This window comes from Tauraco erythrolophus, chromosome 29 (assembly GCF_009769465.1).
Source record: "Tauraco erythrolophus isolate bTauEry1 chromosome 29, bTauEry1.pri, whole genome shotgun sequence".
NCBI classification, from domain to species: domain Eukaryota; kingdom Metazoa; phylum Chordata; class Aves; order Musophagiformes; family Musophagidae; genus Tauraco; species Tauraco erythrolophus.
In genome coordinates this window covers 4,535,922-4,550,687 of record NC_141493.1, presented here as the reverse complement: position 1 = coordinate 4,550,687, position 14,766 = coordinate 4,535,922, and the positions used below count along the sequence as shown (strand labels likewise).

The 14,766-nt window shown below is 49.1% G+C and overlaps 1 protein-coding gene across 3 annotated transcripts; it reads right to left on the bottom strand.

Moving 5' to 3' along the window:
- Positions 1 to 107: 107 nt before the first annotated feature.
- TIA1 (TIA1 cytotoxic granule associated RNA binding protein) lies at positions 108 to 14,753 on the bottom strand. 3 transcript variants are annotated; one of them, XM_086627965.1, is made up of 10 exons: positions 14,721 to 14,753; positions 10,131 to 10,226; positions 9,575 to 9,673; positions 8,986 to 9,040; positions 8,782 to 8,814; positions 7,596 to 7,683; positions 4,061 to 4,136; positions 3,167 to 3,275; positions 2,586 to 2,681; positions 2,405 to 2,493 (listed from the first exon to the last, which is right to left on the bottom strand). In XM_086627965.1, the coding sequence occupies exons 2-10, from the start codon at positions 10,140 to 10,142 to the stop codon at positions 2,405 to 2,407; spliced, it is 657 nt and encodes a 218-aa protein (XP_086484091.1). In that variant the 5' UTR covers positions 10,143 to 10,226; positions 14,721 to 14,753. The 3 variants fall into 3 exon arrangements, with proteins under 3 accessions (XP_086484090.1, XP_086484091.1, XP_086484093.1); XM_086627964.1 differs by lacking the exons at positions 7,596 to 7,683; positions 8,782 to 8,814; positions 8,986 to 9,040; ... (1 more) ...; positions 10,131 to 10,226; positions 14,721 to 14,753 and adding exons at positions 108 to 1,104; positions 1,358 to 1,497; positions 1,681 to 1,804 and having other exon boundaries at positions 2,409 to 2,493; positions 4,061 to 4,547; XM_086627967.1 differs by lacking the exons at positions 2,405 to 2,493; positions 2,586 to 2,681; positions 3,167 to 3,275; positions 4,061 to 4,136 and adding an exon at positions 4,850 to 4,966.
- Between the last annotated feature and the right edge of the window lie 13 nt (positions 14,754 to 14,766).

The window sequence follows — 14,766 nt, the reverse complement described above, 5'->3', positions numbered from 1 at the left end:
CGGCGTCCTACCTTTAAATAAGGAAACGTACAAAAGCGGCCAACAGTTGTGCAAAATATTAATTTGCTAAAATATTTTACATAATCAGTACATGTAAATGTAGAAATCGGTAAAAAAAAAAACTTTAAAATAAAACAAACCCAAAACAACAACAACCCAGCTGGTTCGTAGGTTTTTTTGTCCCATTTTTCGCTGTCCCGGGGCGGAAATCCTCGTCCCCCTGAGCGTCCCCCGTCGTAAGGCAGAGACGACCCTGAAAAACACGCTGAGATACAAAAAAAACGGGATGTAAACTCATAATTTATCGCGGAAAAACCCGGCGGAACAAAGGGGAGAGACGGAGGGAGGCTTTGTACAGAGGCTTTTTGAAAAGAGACGGTGCGAAGGCTGAAGACGCGGCGGCTCCAGGATTCGCACACTTTTGGCTTGTTTTTTTTTGTTTTTTTTTTTGTACAAGGGTTTATAATACATTTTCGGAATGCAAACTAGAAACGGCACGTGCTACTTCCGAGGAAAAAAAGGAAACCAAAAGAACGACCGCAAAAAAAACAACAAAAAAAGCAAAAAATCAAAAAGGGTTGACGTTGTGCAATTTGCTGCCCCGATTTTCAGCGGCAGCAGTCCCTGCGTTCGCTGTGTTTCGAAAACGTGGATCTTAAGAAACACGGAAAGGAGGAAAAAAGAAGGCAAAAGTTGGCAGACATCCAGCATCTCGTTTCATGTGATTTTTGTTTTGTTTTTTTTTTTTTTTTTTTTTTTTTTTTTTGTTTTTTTTTTTTCCTAAACAACGCGAGTGACGAATTTCATGATTAAAAACGCCTGGTTTTTGTTTGGTTTTGTTTTTTCTTCCCCTGTTTCGTTTTGTTTCTCTCTTAAATAAATACACCATATCTTGACGCTTGATCTGATGAATCTCAGCCGGTCAACGACAGCTCCGCGCCGCTCAGAGTCCTCTCTCTCTCCTCCTCTTCCTCCTCCTCAGGGCGTTTCGAAGCCGGCCACCCGGTACCCCCCGTTTGGTTGGTTATCACGGTCCCGTTCTGCCCCTGCGGCGGCTGCACGCCGTAGTTGGCGCCCATCCACGCCGCCGAAGACTGCGTCTGACTGGCGAGGGGGAGAGGGAGAACCACTTCGTTAGGCAGATGTATCGGTAACGAGGGGAAATTAACGGGAACGGGCGGGGTTTGAGCACATCTGCTCGCCGAGTGGCGCCGTCCTGGATCCGCACGCCCGTTCCTCATCCCCAGTGTCCAAGCTGGGAAGGACCAGAATGTCTCGGCAGCTTTTACGGTGCTACCAATGGGGACGTCACCGCCCCCGGGCGGGTAAAACGGGCAGGAAAAGGCCAAATACTCACTTAAAGCCTTGCTGATTCCACGCTTGCCCGTACATGCCGTAGGCGGGGACCTGCCAGCCGTTGGGCACGTACTGGCCGATCTGGGCGTTGCCGTACCACTGGCCCCACTGCCCGTACGCCGGCGGGTAGCCGATCTGGTTCTGCAAGGGCAAACACGCCGCCGTTAAGTGGCCATTTCCGTCAGGTCACGCGGCAGCCCGCCGTGCCGAGTGCGGCTCTGGTCATCGAGTCTCTAACCGGCACACACGGCACAGCCAATTAGTGGGTTTTTAGCAAAGACTAATTAGCAAAGCCGCCGTCTTTAGCAGTGGAGAAGTTCTGACCTGCTGGACTGGACTGATCATGTCTGGCGTCTCCTTGCCCCAGTAGCACTTCACGACGTGTCCCTCTATGGTCGTTCCGTTGACGGAAACGATGGCGTGAGCGGCACTCTCGTGAGAATTAAACCTGCGAAATAAAGTCGTGTCAATACCAACAACTCACTCGGTGAGTCCCAGCCAGGAGTGACCCCGAGAGTCCCCGGTGGCTCAGCACAGATTTGGGCTCGCTCAGAACACCAGCCCGACCGCAGAAACGTTCTCCTGTCGTCCCCGTGGCGGGCGGCAGGGATCGCCAGGATACGGTCGCTTTTCCCGTTCCGGTGTCACAACTCTTGCTCAACAAACCAAAAACCTCGGCGGCAGGGAGAGCGAGTCGATCGACAATTAGTTTTTTACTCTCTGGAGCCTCATCAGCGGAGAGATGAGGACATGTCTGGAAAAGACTCTAAAACTCAACCGTCTGCCTCAGTGGCTCTGCTGTGACACCACGCAAGAGGAAGGGACAGAGCTCTCTCACGACGGAGGAAGCTGCACTGGTTTAGACTGGATTGAGGGGTTTTTCCTGCTCCTGGCAAAAGCGCTAGGAGCTGTAACTCCCTCCTCAGGTCAGAGGGCTGTGAAGCATCCTCCCCGGTTTGCCACACGCCCACCCACGCTCCGCTGGCTCCGAAAGCAGCGAAACGGTCGTTCTTAATAAAATCCATCAGCAGGCGAAGGGCACGGCAGCCTACCGTACAAAGGAGTAGCCCTTGTCTGGGAAGACTCGGATTTCCATTATCTGCCCGAAGGGAGAAAAGGTCTGGCGCATCAGCTGTTCTGAAGCAGGAAGAAAGAGAGCATCAAAATGAGGCGGCCGTCGCGTCACCCCGCGCGACATTGGACACGACGGCGGTTTGAAGTCACGATACCTGTCAGTCCCGAAGTGACCCCTCCGCAGTACACGGTGCAGTTGCTCGGGCTGGACTGATTGACCACGTCGTCGTAAGACAGTTGTTTGGTGTTTGCTTAAAAGAGATTTTTACAGAGCTTTTCAGCAGATCGGACCCATGTTACGTAGAAATTCCGACCCTGATCGGCACCGCACAGCGAGCGCAAACCGTAGAGCCCTATCAAGCAGGTGTGGCAGACCGAATTTAAAATCTCACCGAGGAAACGCTCCCTTTGATACGGTCCCGCCTGCTTCGTATCACAACCAAAAAAAACAAGGGAGCAAAGTGAAAAAGCCAGAGTGGTCCCGGCTGACTAGAGACAAAGCAAATTTTCCATCCGGGAACGCAGGAATCCAAAGAACCCCCCTCCCCGTGGCTGTAATACAGTCGCCGTAGCTAAGGAAGCTGCTTTATTCAAAAGGTTTTGAACTGTTGGAAAGAGCCTTCGCCTTCAGGACCCCTTTCCCTCCTCCCACAATCTCCAAGGCAACCCCTTTCCTCTTCCTCCTCATGGGAGCGGCGGGAGGTTACAATATATTCCCAAATAATTGAGAACCTACATTCGTATGTACTCTTGGGAGCCGGAGGTTTTCGTGTCGCCCAGTTCGTTCTGATTTGCCTTCCACCGAGCCACTGACCGCCCATCTGCTGGATCGCGTTCTCCGCATCCTGTCCACGCAAGAGGGAGGGAAGAACAACCCCACCATCGGCATCTCGTCCTTAAGCGACAGAGCCACACGACTCCCCTGCGCGCACACCCTGCCCGATGCTCGCAACGCGCCAACAAAACCCCTGCTTCAAAAGAAGTGGATTTAGGTGGAACCAAGGACGCTGCTGGGCTTCACTGGGCCCATTTAAGACCCTCTCAGTAGACACCAGATGGATGGCTGCTGTCTCTGCCACGTCTGTACATCGCCCATTTGGATGTCACTTGCCATGTGCTTTAGAAACGCTGAACAGTCGAGCGTTCCGTGGAACAGAGAGAATCATAGAATCACAGACTGGTTTGGGTTGGAAAGGACCTCAAAGATCATCTCGTTCCAACCCCCCTGCCATGGGCAGGGACACCCTCCACCACACCAGGTTGCCCAAAGCCTCATCCAACCTGGCCTTGAACACTTCCAGGGATGGGGCAGCCACAGCTTCTCTGTTTCAGTGCTTCACCACCCTCTGAGTGAAAAATTTCTTCCTTAGATATAATCTAAATCTCCCCTCTTTCAGTTTAAAGCCATTGCCCCATGTGCTGTCACTACACACCCTTGTAAAAAGTTCCTCTCCAGCTTTCCTGTAGCCCCTTTAGGTACTGGAAGGCTGCAAGAAAAGTTGCAAGCAAAGCTTTCCCCTCGGCAGGAGGGGAACTGGCGGCGGATAGAGAGCGGGACCGACAACGCTCCTTCCCCGTCGCGGCCGCTGAAAATCACCGCCCACTTTCTTGAGACCGCGGCGCAGCTTACCCATTTATTGAAGAAGGAAACGAAGCCATATCCTTTAGATTTTCCCGTTGCCATGTCCTTAACCACACGCGCATCTCTAAAAAGCAGAAACGAGAGCCAGCTCAGCGCCTTCGAGGGACAACCTCCCGAAAACGACAACTTGAGTCACACCTACAGCTTATTTTCATGTTTCACCTTTACTAAGGTCAACTGTTTACTGCACCAGCAACACAGTCAAAGCAAAAGGCTTCTCTTCTAAACAGAACTTTACTAATGCTTTGCCAGGTAGCAGCAAAATTAAACTTAATTGTGTAAACATGCAAATCAATAGCTTCTCTAACAAATGTTATGTACTTTACCGCTTCAAAACGCTTTTACAGACTGTTAAGACACAAAGCGTGGTCAAAGCAGCTATTCAAAAGAATCACTTAAGGCACGTAGCTGTCTAACATTAGCTGAATGGCTCTCTTGAACCATGCAATTTTTAAACTCACTATTTGCCAACACATTCTACTACTACTCATTCAAATATTAAATAGAAAAATGAAAAAAAAGTAGGAATTAAAAGGCATACGTCGCCTGTTAACCGAATTCTTTAATTTTCGCGGGTCAATTCGTTACCCCCTTTTTGGACTGTGGGCAGCTGTAAATTTTGAGAGATTGACATTTTCAGAAATTATTGAAGAAAATAAAACACCGAAACATTCGCATCTTAAAACTACATATCACACATCATTTAAACTGCATTTGTACAACAGCAATCACACAGGACTGATCGGAAACTACGAGATATAAAAAAGCGGAAAAAAAAAAAGAGATAAAAAAAACGAAATTTATAAAAGTAAATAAGAAAACTACAACGTTTGTCCACTGTGAACTGTAGCTTGTAGTTAGCCATGGCAATTCTGTCCATTCTTCAGAGACACTCTGCAAAATAACCAGAGCCCTATTATTTGAGATTGAGTTAAAGAGAAACCCAGCTACAAGAGCTACACCCCACTGGTGGAACGCCATTCTACAGTGTTTCTCAGGCAATTTGCGTACAAGCCAGCCGAGGGTCGAGCTGCTCTCACCTACAGGCCACCCTCTCCTCCCTCCTTCTCCCCACACGTACAGGCATTACAAAAGAACAGAAACAACAATAAAACCAGTCAGAAAGTCATGCAGTGTAACTTATGGCTGTACAAAATTACTAACAGAAATCAGCGTTAACATGTGCACAACGTTTAGCATCCCGAGACTGGCGAGAAAAGTCACAGTGAAGAGAAGATGCGTTACACTCAGGTTTTTAAGCCTTTCCATAACTGCAAATGCTGCATCACAAGCCTAATTCTGGCATACGGTAGCCCGCGGCACTGACTCCATCGCCAAAGGCCGGAGGAAAATTCCTCTCTCGAAGCTATAGTAGAAATGCTATTGCTTGTCTTTTGTGAGACCCCTCCTTCTCCTGTTTTTTTTCCCCCCTTCCTGGGTTAGGTCAGAATTTGGGTCACATGCTACAAATTGCCTGAGAAGAGTCACTTTTGGTAAGCTTAGACCAGTTTGCTCCCAGTAGCCTATCGAGGGAGGCGGGCAAAAACTCATCTCAACTTACCCTCACTGAAAACTTTGAAAATAAAGACTTGAGAACAAGTGAAAGCATGCGTGCAGCAAGCATAAAAGGAAAACACAATGAAAGTGTGCTTTTACAGTGATTAAAAAAACTCAGATGCAAAGAATTACCAAAATTTCTTAGGTGCTAATCATGCAGTAGCTCAACCATGGCGTTGTTAAAAAAAACAACTCAGTTTAGCACCAGAAAGACAACGTTAAAAAAAAATAATAATAGGAAATATTCTGTTAGCACCACATTTCCAGAAACTAGTCACTGATGAGGAAGAATAGGTAAAGACAAGTAACTTCATTCAACCACTGGATATTTTTTCAGGTTAAATTTAAAGCAGCAGAGAATCGAGGTCCCTTCAGCTTCATGTAAGAGTCATTACGGGGAGGATTCCTAATCTACTGCTTCCATGGGAGGAAAAAACCTGAGTTTTGGTTCGGACAGGCAGTTTGAGCTGGGGCAAACCATGAGTTTTCCATCTGCTAGCTCTACAGCTGTGCACCCAGTGCCCCAAAAGCAAAAGCAATCGCTGCCCCTTCCCGTCACCGCCACCATGCAGCAACAGCTCTGCGTCCAAAAGCTCTTCGAGGAAAGATGGGACAACGGGCACGTCCAAAAATCCGGACCGTGGACCGACGTTCACTGCGATTTTACACTCCTCCCTCAGCTGACGTTCAGATATTACTTTTTGCTTCAGGCTCAGGAGGGTGTGGGTTTTTTTTGGGGGGTTGTTTGTTACAGGTGACCGTCCATCGAACTGTCACCTCGGAAACCCAGTGCTGACTCCGGGGAAACTCTCTCACGGCTCCACCGCAGCCCCAGCAATGCAGCCGGCTGCTACTGCCTCCCTTCCGCACCCGTTCCAGCAGCTCAGCTCTACTTTAGAGTCCCTCGTCCCCTCCATCCAGAGCACGTTGGGCCAGAGGACAAACTGACTCTCCTTGGAGTCTGACCCTCTGCGCTTCCTGGATGACAATTACAAAAGGTGCAGTCAAGCGTTATAGTTGTCTGAAGGAAGTCACATTCAGATCAAATTTTATTTTATTTTTTTAAATCTTATTGTAAGAGGAAATCAAGCTGGCATTAAGAGAGTAATACACTGGACTCTGAGGGGAAAAAAAAAAAACAACAAAAACAAACTTACTTCAATTAAATGCTTCACTACACAACACTCCAAAGCACTCTATGTTCTCTTACATCACCATCAAGAAACTTCAATGTCCAGTACAGACAACACTACAAGGAAAATTAATGGTTTACATTTGGAGGATGGAATGAACGAGCAGCTCCTTACTCTGCTACACCCTGAACACAACCTGTGAGCACCATTCCCCATTTGTACCATGTTTGCTTGTTTCACCATTGCTCTGCACTGCTGGGGTGGGTGCAGCTCCTTGGCCTGAGGCGCCCCGCGGTGTTGGCCGAGCCCTTTGAGTCAAGGGCTTACGCCAACCCAGCGTCAAACATCTCGAGGCCGCTCTAGCCACAATGAGCCTTGTGCTAAAAAAAGGGTTCGTTTTTGTGGGAAACAGGTATTTAACTGCCAAAAAACCCCATTTTCTACCAGTGGCCGGCACACCGCGGCTAACAAAAAAAAAATCCAAAGCCTCACAAGACGTGAACGTGCAAACGGACCCGGTCGCAAACTGCACAGCGTGATGGTGATGTGATCGCTGAGGGGGCCAGTGGAATGCAAAGCCCAGGTTTAGGAGTCATTTTTTCCAGCGTTGCTTTGCCAAACGAGGCAAGGAGTATAAAACCAAAGCACGTGGGATGCGACTTTTCTAGGAAAGCAGAACCAGCTACGCCCGACCGTTCAGACCCAAGTCGCTGCACACAGCAGGGATGTATGTTCCTGCACTGCACAACTCTCATTTCTACTTACTCAAACATAAGGCTGCCTCCATTTAGGAGAGAGAACTTTTAGGTTATTTGCCCTAGGGAATTACTTACGATATTCTTCCAAACGGCGCAAAAGCTGCTTTTATGTCTTCGGTTGTAATTTCTGGACTGAGGTCTCCGACAAAGACATGGAAATGGTCTTTTTGGGGAAAAGAGAAAAAAGGATTTCAATGTTTGAAGGCGACCCCTGAACACGCGCGCAGGCAGGTGCACAGCCTCACACAGCACGGCTTTCCAGCTGTCAGGAAAAACTACACCAAGACTAGAGTTCACTATGAATCAGAATTTACTGCTGCTCCTAACAGATCCTTTTCTTGGCAGCACTACCAAGCCAGTGATTTTTAAGGACACTACAGTGACACACAGCATTTATGATTTGTACGTTACAAACTGCTTTTAAGACCAGTCAGCATTTATCGTAGAAAGTCTTAAACTATTCACTTAATGTGCCGAGAATACACGAAAATCTTTCTCTCCGTACGCTAGCGTTAAGCTTCAACGCAGCAGGAGATCTGTATTTAAAATCTCATCGACCGAAACGTTGAGCAGTTTCACGAAATGCAGGACAACACCCATTCTAGTGCAGGATGTATTTCAAACCCAGCCACGACGTCTGGTTTAACACCACAGGTTGTGAAGAACAAATCAAAAAAACAGTTTGCTGTTAAAGAAAGTGAGTTCTCAAAAGCCACCAGTTTTGGTTGCCCAGCCAGTGCACCACGTGAATCCAAGTGAATTCAACGCGTGTGAATCCACGTGCAAGTGAGCTAAGACTGAAGGCAACAGAACGGAAACAGTAATCCCTTCAATTTATATCCGATGGTGACGTAGTTTAGCCCCACTTGCCTACAGAAATTCATGGCTTGCCCAGAACAGCAGCAACCCATAGGCTCACCACGAGCAGGGAGCGATGGAGCCCGATTTTGGAAACAGTCTAGATACTCCTGAGGAACCTGCCTGCAGGAAACACGCTGAGGTCTCACAGGGAGCCAACAGCCGGGGACAAGGGGGGTTTGGTTTGGTTTGTTCTTTCCGATTGCACTCGTGACAAACAGCTGGAGATCAGCACAGAACTCAACAGTGGACGCTTGATCACTTTCTGATGCTACAGAGAAATGAAAGGGAAGTCTTTCCACAAAAAATTAAATCCATAACAAACAAAACCCCAGACATAGCTTCAGGTGCTTAGCAAATGTCCTTGAGAGATTTCATTTTATGTTTAAGAAGATACATTTACCTTGTGAATGCTGTGTGTTGACAACGGTACTACCTGATGACAAAGATTTGATTTGTTCTTAAGTTCATTAACACAAAGACATTAAATAATATCTTAGGACTAGGATCAAAACGTTACTGCGTACAACTGTACGATGCTTACTGTTTCTGTTTACAAACTACTCGTGCAAATCGAACACATACTCAGAGCACAAGGGACACTTACTGCTGGTGTCTTTCTTCTGGCTGCTGGGGGTCGTCGCCCAGTTCACTTTGACCTCCTGCAAACGTCAGTGGCTCACGTTAGATCGAGCAAATCCCAACTAAGCTCAGATACCTCCAGCACCGAATTCTGACACTACAGGGGGACCGGACGTGCAAGGCTGGGGTGAAAGCTCAAGTTTAAGACACGTTTTGTGGGAGAGGGTTTGTTCTTCCAAACTGTGTTTCACTGATTAAGAGCAAAGCCGGAAACAGACCTGGTCTGGGAGTTTGGCTTGGTTGGCGGGTTTTTTGCAGGGGTGGGGGAGGGACGCTATCCTGATAAGGTCCACAGAGTTAAAATATTCCCTGCGCCCACTGTCTCTGAGCCCTCCCAGTTCTACATCCCCACCTCCCTCTGCCTTCTTCCTACAACAGTTTGAACAGCTCTTCTCAGTCGTGTCACGTTAAGACCTCCATCCAAACAAAGTGTCTAACATTTGCAGCGTGTCCACTTCGTCTCAAGTGATGTTTCACCCACTGATATTTCACCCGCATGATCTGAGACAGCCTGATTTTCAACTCCAACTCACCCTGTAGACATGACAGCTTACCTTACCCATTATCTTCCGGCCATTCATAGCAGCCAGTGCTGCAGCCGCGTGCCGGTGCTCATAGAACTCCACGAAACAGTACGGATCGTTTCCAGCTGTCTGATAAAGAAACAAAAAGAGGATTACTGATACAAACCTCTTCAAACTGTACCCTCACTATTCCACTCAGCTCTTTATTCGTTGACCTAAAGGTCTCAAAACGGGCAGGCTTTTTTACTCTACACTGAGATCACAGTCAATGCACTAACAAAGCTCCAGGAGGTTTCAGTTCTGCTTTAAAAAGGTAAAAGGACGGCAAAGAAGAACTTTCCAAATCTCATCCACAACACCCACATATATTAACCTGCTCACTCCCTTTCACAGTAGCCACACACCCTTAAATTTAACGTCAGATACGAGGCAGAAGTGATGCCCAAAGTACATGACTGTCATCTCCAGCCTTATTCCATCCCTTTAACCTGCTCACACCGTATTTCCCGTGGAATCCCGAAACGTGCCAAGTACAGCCCAAAGCCGTTAGCTACGAGGAGCAGGGAAATCATTAGGTGGCACTTACATCCATGATCATTTTGCAGTTTTTGCATGGTCCATCTGGCTGAACAGCTGGAGGATTAGAGCTTCGGTCACATCTCTTGAGAGGTTCCCCACGTATCTACAAGATCAAACACAAAGTTAGAAGCCATCCTGATGCTCCAGCCTGCTCATTGATAACCTAGCAAACATGGCCCAAACTGTTCCCCGAACACCCAATCCACCAGGTCAGGTGGTCAAAACAAAGCGTGCGGCAGGATTTATCCTGACTGGTAGAGCAACGGGACAGAAATCGTTTGGTGACAGGGCAGGAACAGCGCCTGTCCTCTGTCCTGCATTTCTAAAATCTCACCCCGTTCAAAGCTGAATGGAAAGCCAGATATGGACAACTCAACCTACCAAATGGACTTCCATGTACAGAAACGGCAGTTCTGATAACATACACAGTCGTCGCTCACCAAGCACCATCTCCCCAGCTGCCCTAGCAGCTCAGTCTGGTGTTTAGCAAGAACGTTACACAATATTGAGTCAGTTCCTTTCAAAAAAGAACGTGTCGTTTGAAAGCAGATCTGCCTGAACACACCAAGATCTTGCAAACGTGCTCAAGCACAGGCACTCCTCCCTGATCCTCCTCCATTTGAAAGGATCAGCCTCCTCAAGCACAAACAGAACCTGAACCCCAGCTCTGATTTGGGATTTTGGCATTCTCGGCGACCAAGATCTCCTTGATCCACAGGTGGGTGGGTGGTTTTTGTTGTTGTTGTTAAGCCCAAGTCATGGGATTTTTAAAAAAAGCACACAGAGAAACCTCAGCTCCCGAGGCGGGACAGCACCTTTCCGCAAAGGAACGTTACGCGGCAAACCGCGGTCCGTGCAATGAGACCCGCAGCCAAATCGCGCTGCTGAAACCACGTCAATAAACCAGCAATTCTCCCTGTCTCCGTGCAAGAGTTGCAAAGATGTTGTAAGAAAACAACACAGCAGCAAAACCAGCGACTTCTTGCTCTCCTGTTGACATAAGTCTGTGAACAGCCTTCCTGAAGAGATGGATGCACTCCAATATTTGGTTTAGCAGAGGAGAGAATGGGAACAAGACACACAGCCTCTGTTTTGCTGTCAGAACAACCCAGCAAGCCACGTATTAATAATTTGAACAACTATTTTAGGTAGGTGTCAGAATCGTACTCTCCTTGGTAAAAGCAACACATGCTCCCCCAGAATCAGATCGTCACAGGCATCCTCTTGCTCAATGAAGCGAGTAATTCCTGCACCTCTGACGAGGTTTCCTTAAACAGAGGCAATTAACTCGGTGCTTGATAACCCCAGGATGTTCTACCTGGCATCAAGATCAACCCAGAGTCATAACTAGTGGGACTTCTTTTTTCTCCCTCCTGTTTTTTTAATATTATTGCCATTTGGATAATGAGTAAGCCAAGGCATTAAAGTGATGAAACTCTTGCATGACCTTCTAGGTCTAAGTTTATTAACGGTTTATTCCTGACTTTAAAGTTTCCTATCACAGTGGCTACACCCTGACCTTTGCACTCCCACTGGATTTTCAACCCAGCAATCAGACGGGCATCTCCTGAAGCATTCCCTACCTTAAGACCGGATTTAGCTGGAAAAGCAGGACTTAGGCAAGCGATCTCCAACAGCCCCATGAACCTCTGCATGACCAGACCTTTCAAAATGCATCCTCAACGGATCAACTGCAGCAAGATGTATGTGTACGTACACATCTAGAGAGAGAGACCCTGTGTAGCTGCACACTAGATGTTGACCTACAAAGGTAAAAACAATCTCAGCTCCTCGTGCACAGACGTGGTCAAGACATCCCTTAACGGCCACGCAAGCAGTAACGACGCACGAACAAGAATGTTCTGCAAACACTAAAAAAGGAGCGGAATCGTAAAGTACATCGGACAGTCAGGAAGACAGCTTGACATCAGACAAATTCAGCAGCGTTTTTCTTGTGTTGTTTGCCAGCGTCACCTCACACCCACTGCCGCGTACATCTGCTGCCCGCTCTCTGCAGCCAGCGAGTCCGGAGAGGTTTTCTCCAAGCCACTAGCCGATAAATCACAATAAAGTCCTCTGATACTATCACCGTGCCAAGATGGATGGAAAAACACAGAGCCATAACCCCCCGAGAAACAATCCCTGTTTATTTTCTCTGCTGCACTCTCTCTGACCATCCAAACTTTTCCACGGAGTTTCGCTGCAGCTCTGCTTCCACGTAGCTGACACATGGGCAGTGTCCAGTGGACACACCAGACCTTGTCCTGGGCCAGTTAGAGAAGAAATAACCGAGCGAGTGCTGAGGTGGCCCTGCCAGCCAGGGCCAGCTAACAGGAGAGGAGATCTCTCCTGCTTGACAGTTCTGTCGTCTCCTGCACCTTTCCCACCCCTCTCTTTCCTGCTAATCAGATTCTCGTTAATGAGTCGGTCAATGTTGCTACACAAGGCAAACTATGCAGACAACTCCATTTATTCACTGCACGTCGATCGGTGTACGGCTTCTTGAGAAGTAACACCGAGCTACTGGGTTTGGCACTCGTGCATCATTTTAGACACACAAAGTAAATCAGAAGTACACGTATCCCCAAGCACCTACGTACTTAGACGAAAAACACAAACAAGAGGTCTCTGTAATTCAAAACCACCGTCTGCCTTGTAACCGCTCTTCAAATTTATCATCTCTGCCGCTGAAGAGTGGCTTTCAAGGAAGGTAACTGGCCACGTGAAAATGAGCTGCCTGTCCAGGAAATCATTTACATAAGCAACACAGCTCGCAACGTGCTTCGAACGCCAAGGCTCTAACACCTCCCTTCAAAGAAACAGGATACGTGGAAAAAGCAAAACCAAGAATTCTTCCAACAACGTCTGGCACCTGTTCCACAAAAACAACTTCGACGTGCTAAGGGAACTAAAGAAAAAGGCACAGGGCTGCAGACCACTTCGTGGCCCCTCACGCCGCAGCAGGACAACGCGACCGAGGAGGGAGCACCGTAACCCACGGCCAGATGGGGTTTCTGTAGCACTACCTACAGAAACCCTCGTGCGAACAAATATTTAACACGCACTTCAGACCCGAAAGGGATTACTTTCAGCTGCTTTTCCTTCCTTCAAGCTGCTCGTTCTAAACCCAATCTGTGAAATTCAGCTCGTGACAATCCTTCTATGACTTGAGAAAGTCATCGGAGCGATTCAGAGAAATACCGTTCTCGGTACGTTGCTCAATACTCAGTTCTGCAGCTCAGAAACCAGCCGTGTTTGTGCAATAAGCCGCACGTGCTCCAGGACCAGATAATTCATTCCCTCGAGCATACGGCTGAGACCGCTGAACTCCAGACAACCATTTCTTGGATGGGGCAAGAGGGGGGAACTCTTTTCCTAAATAAACAGGCAATATGCCAACAGGTCTGACCCATGTTTGCAGACGCCAAGAATAGTTCCCAAAATGCACCAACTAGAAAGACAACAGGATCGTATACACAAGGAGCAGACAGAGTGTTTACCGTTCAGGAAGCCTGGACCAGAGGAGCTGGCATAAGTCACGTAAGAGTCTGTTTTCCTGGAGTCACTTGGCCAAGTCATTTATCAGCCCTTGGGTAGGTGCAGCCATCGTCCAAGGGCAAAACTTTCCCCTCACCTTCGAAAAATTCCCTCTCCCTCCTCCTTCCTCCCCTCAACTGCTGTCCTGAAACAAGAGACCAAAGTTCGCGCAGGGGCGGAATAGAAGACAGGAGTCTGTGATTTCTGATCTGAACGAGGGAAACCACTCCAGAAACGCCTGCCAGAGAAACGGAGAGAAACGCACAAACAAGACGAGCACAGGAGCTCTCCTGTGCCTCTCCAACGCAGCCAGCTGCAGAGCTGCAGCCGACCGAAAGCCCGAACACCTCTTGACAGCGGCGGGTGTCAGCCTAACACCGCCAGAAAAGTTGCTTGTAATTAAGGAACCCCGCTTATGATTTTAACGGCGAGAGGCTGCCCTCAGCTACCGTTAGTCCCGGGAAATAACAGGCTGGCGGCGTGCTTTGAACACTTGGACGAGCGCCCGTTTCATGGGCGCCCCCCGTTTATTTCCATCAGTTGTCGAAACATCGCGGCGGGGCTCCAGCCAGGGCAGCCACCCCCCCCCCTCCCGTGAGCTGATGGTGCCAACACCACCCAGAGGTACGATTCAGCCAGATGCTCGCGAAAACGTACATGGAGGCCAGTTTCGGGGGGGCACATCCCCCACCCCTTCCCTCCGCGTGTGAGCTGGAGAGGGCCGGAGAAGGCCCGGGGCTGGGGGGAAAAAGACAGTGACACCAGTGGGGAGCAACGCAGGGACGGGAATGGCGGGGCACGGTGGAGGGGCTGGGCCGGCCCCGGCCGGGCTCCCCGCGGCTCCGCCAGGGCCGGCCCGCCCTGAGGGGAGCCGGGGCCGGGTGCCCCGTACCCTGCGGCGGCCGGGGCCGCCCCCCGTGGCACTGCAGGCGGCTGAGGGCCGCGACAGCCGCCGCCGCCCGATCGCGCCACCCGCACCTGAGGGATCGTGCGTGAGGGGAGCCCGGGCCGCCCCTCGCGGAGCCGGGAACAATAGGGGTCTCGCCCCCTCCCCACTCACAGGGTCTTGGGCATTTCATCCTCCATGGCGCCGCCCGCCCCCGCCC

Bases quoted from the DNA above. Each gene is read 5' to 3' on its own strand.
- TIA1 (XM_086627964.1), bottom strand. From the start codon at position 4,114: ATGGCAACGGGAAAATCTAAAGGATATGGCTTCGTTTCCTTCTTCAAT. The intron at 2,494-2,585 runs GTATCGTGACTT...TTCCTGCTTCAG, and splicing joins GGTCACTTCGGGACTGACAG to AACAGCTGATGCGCCAGACC. The intron at 1,498-1,680 runs GTCAGAACTTCT...TTGCCCTTGCAG, and splicing joins TGATCAGTCCAGTCCAGCAG to AACCAGATCGGCTACCCGCC.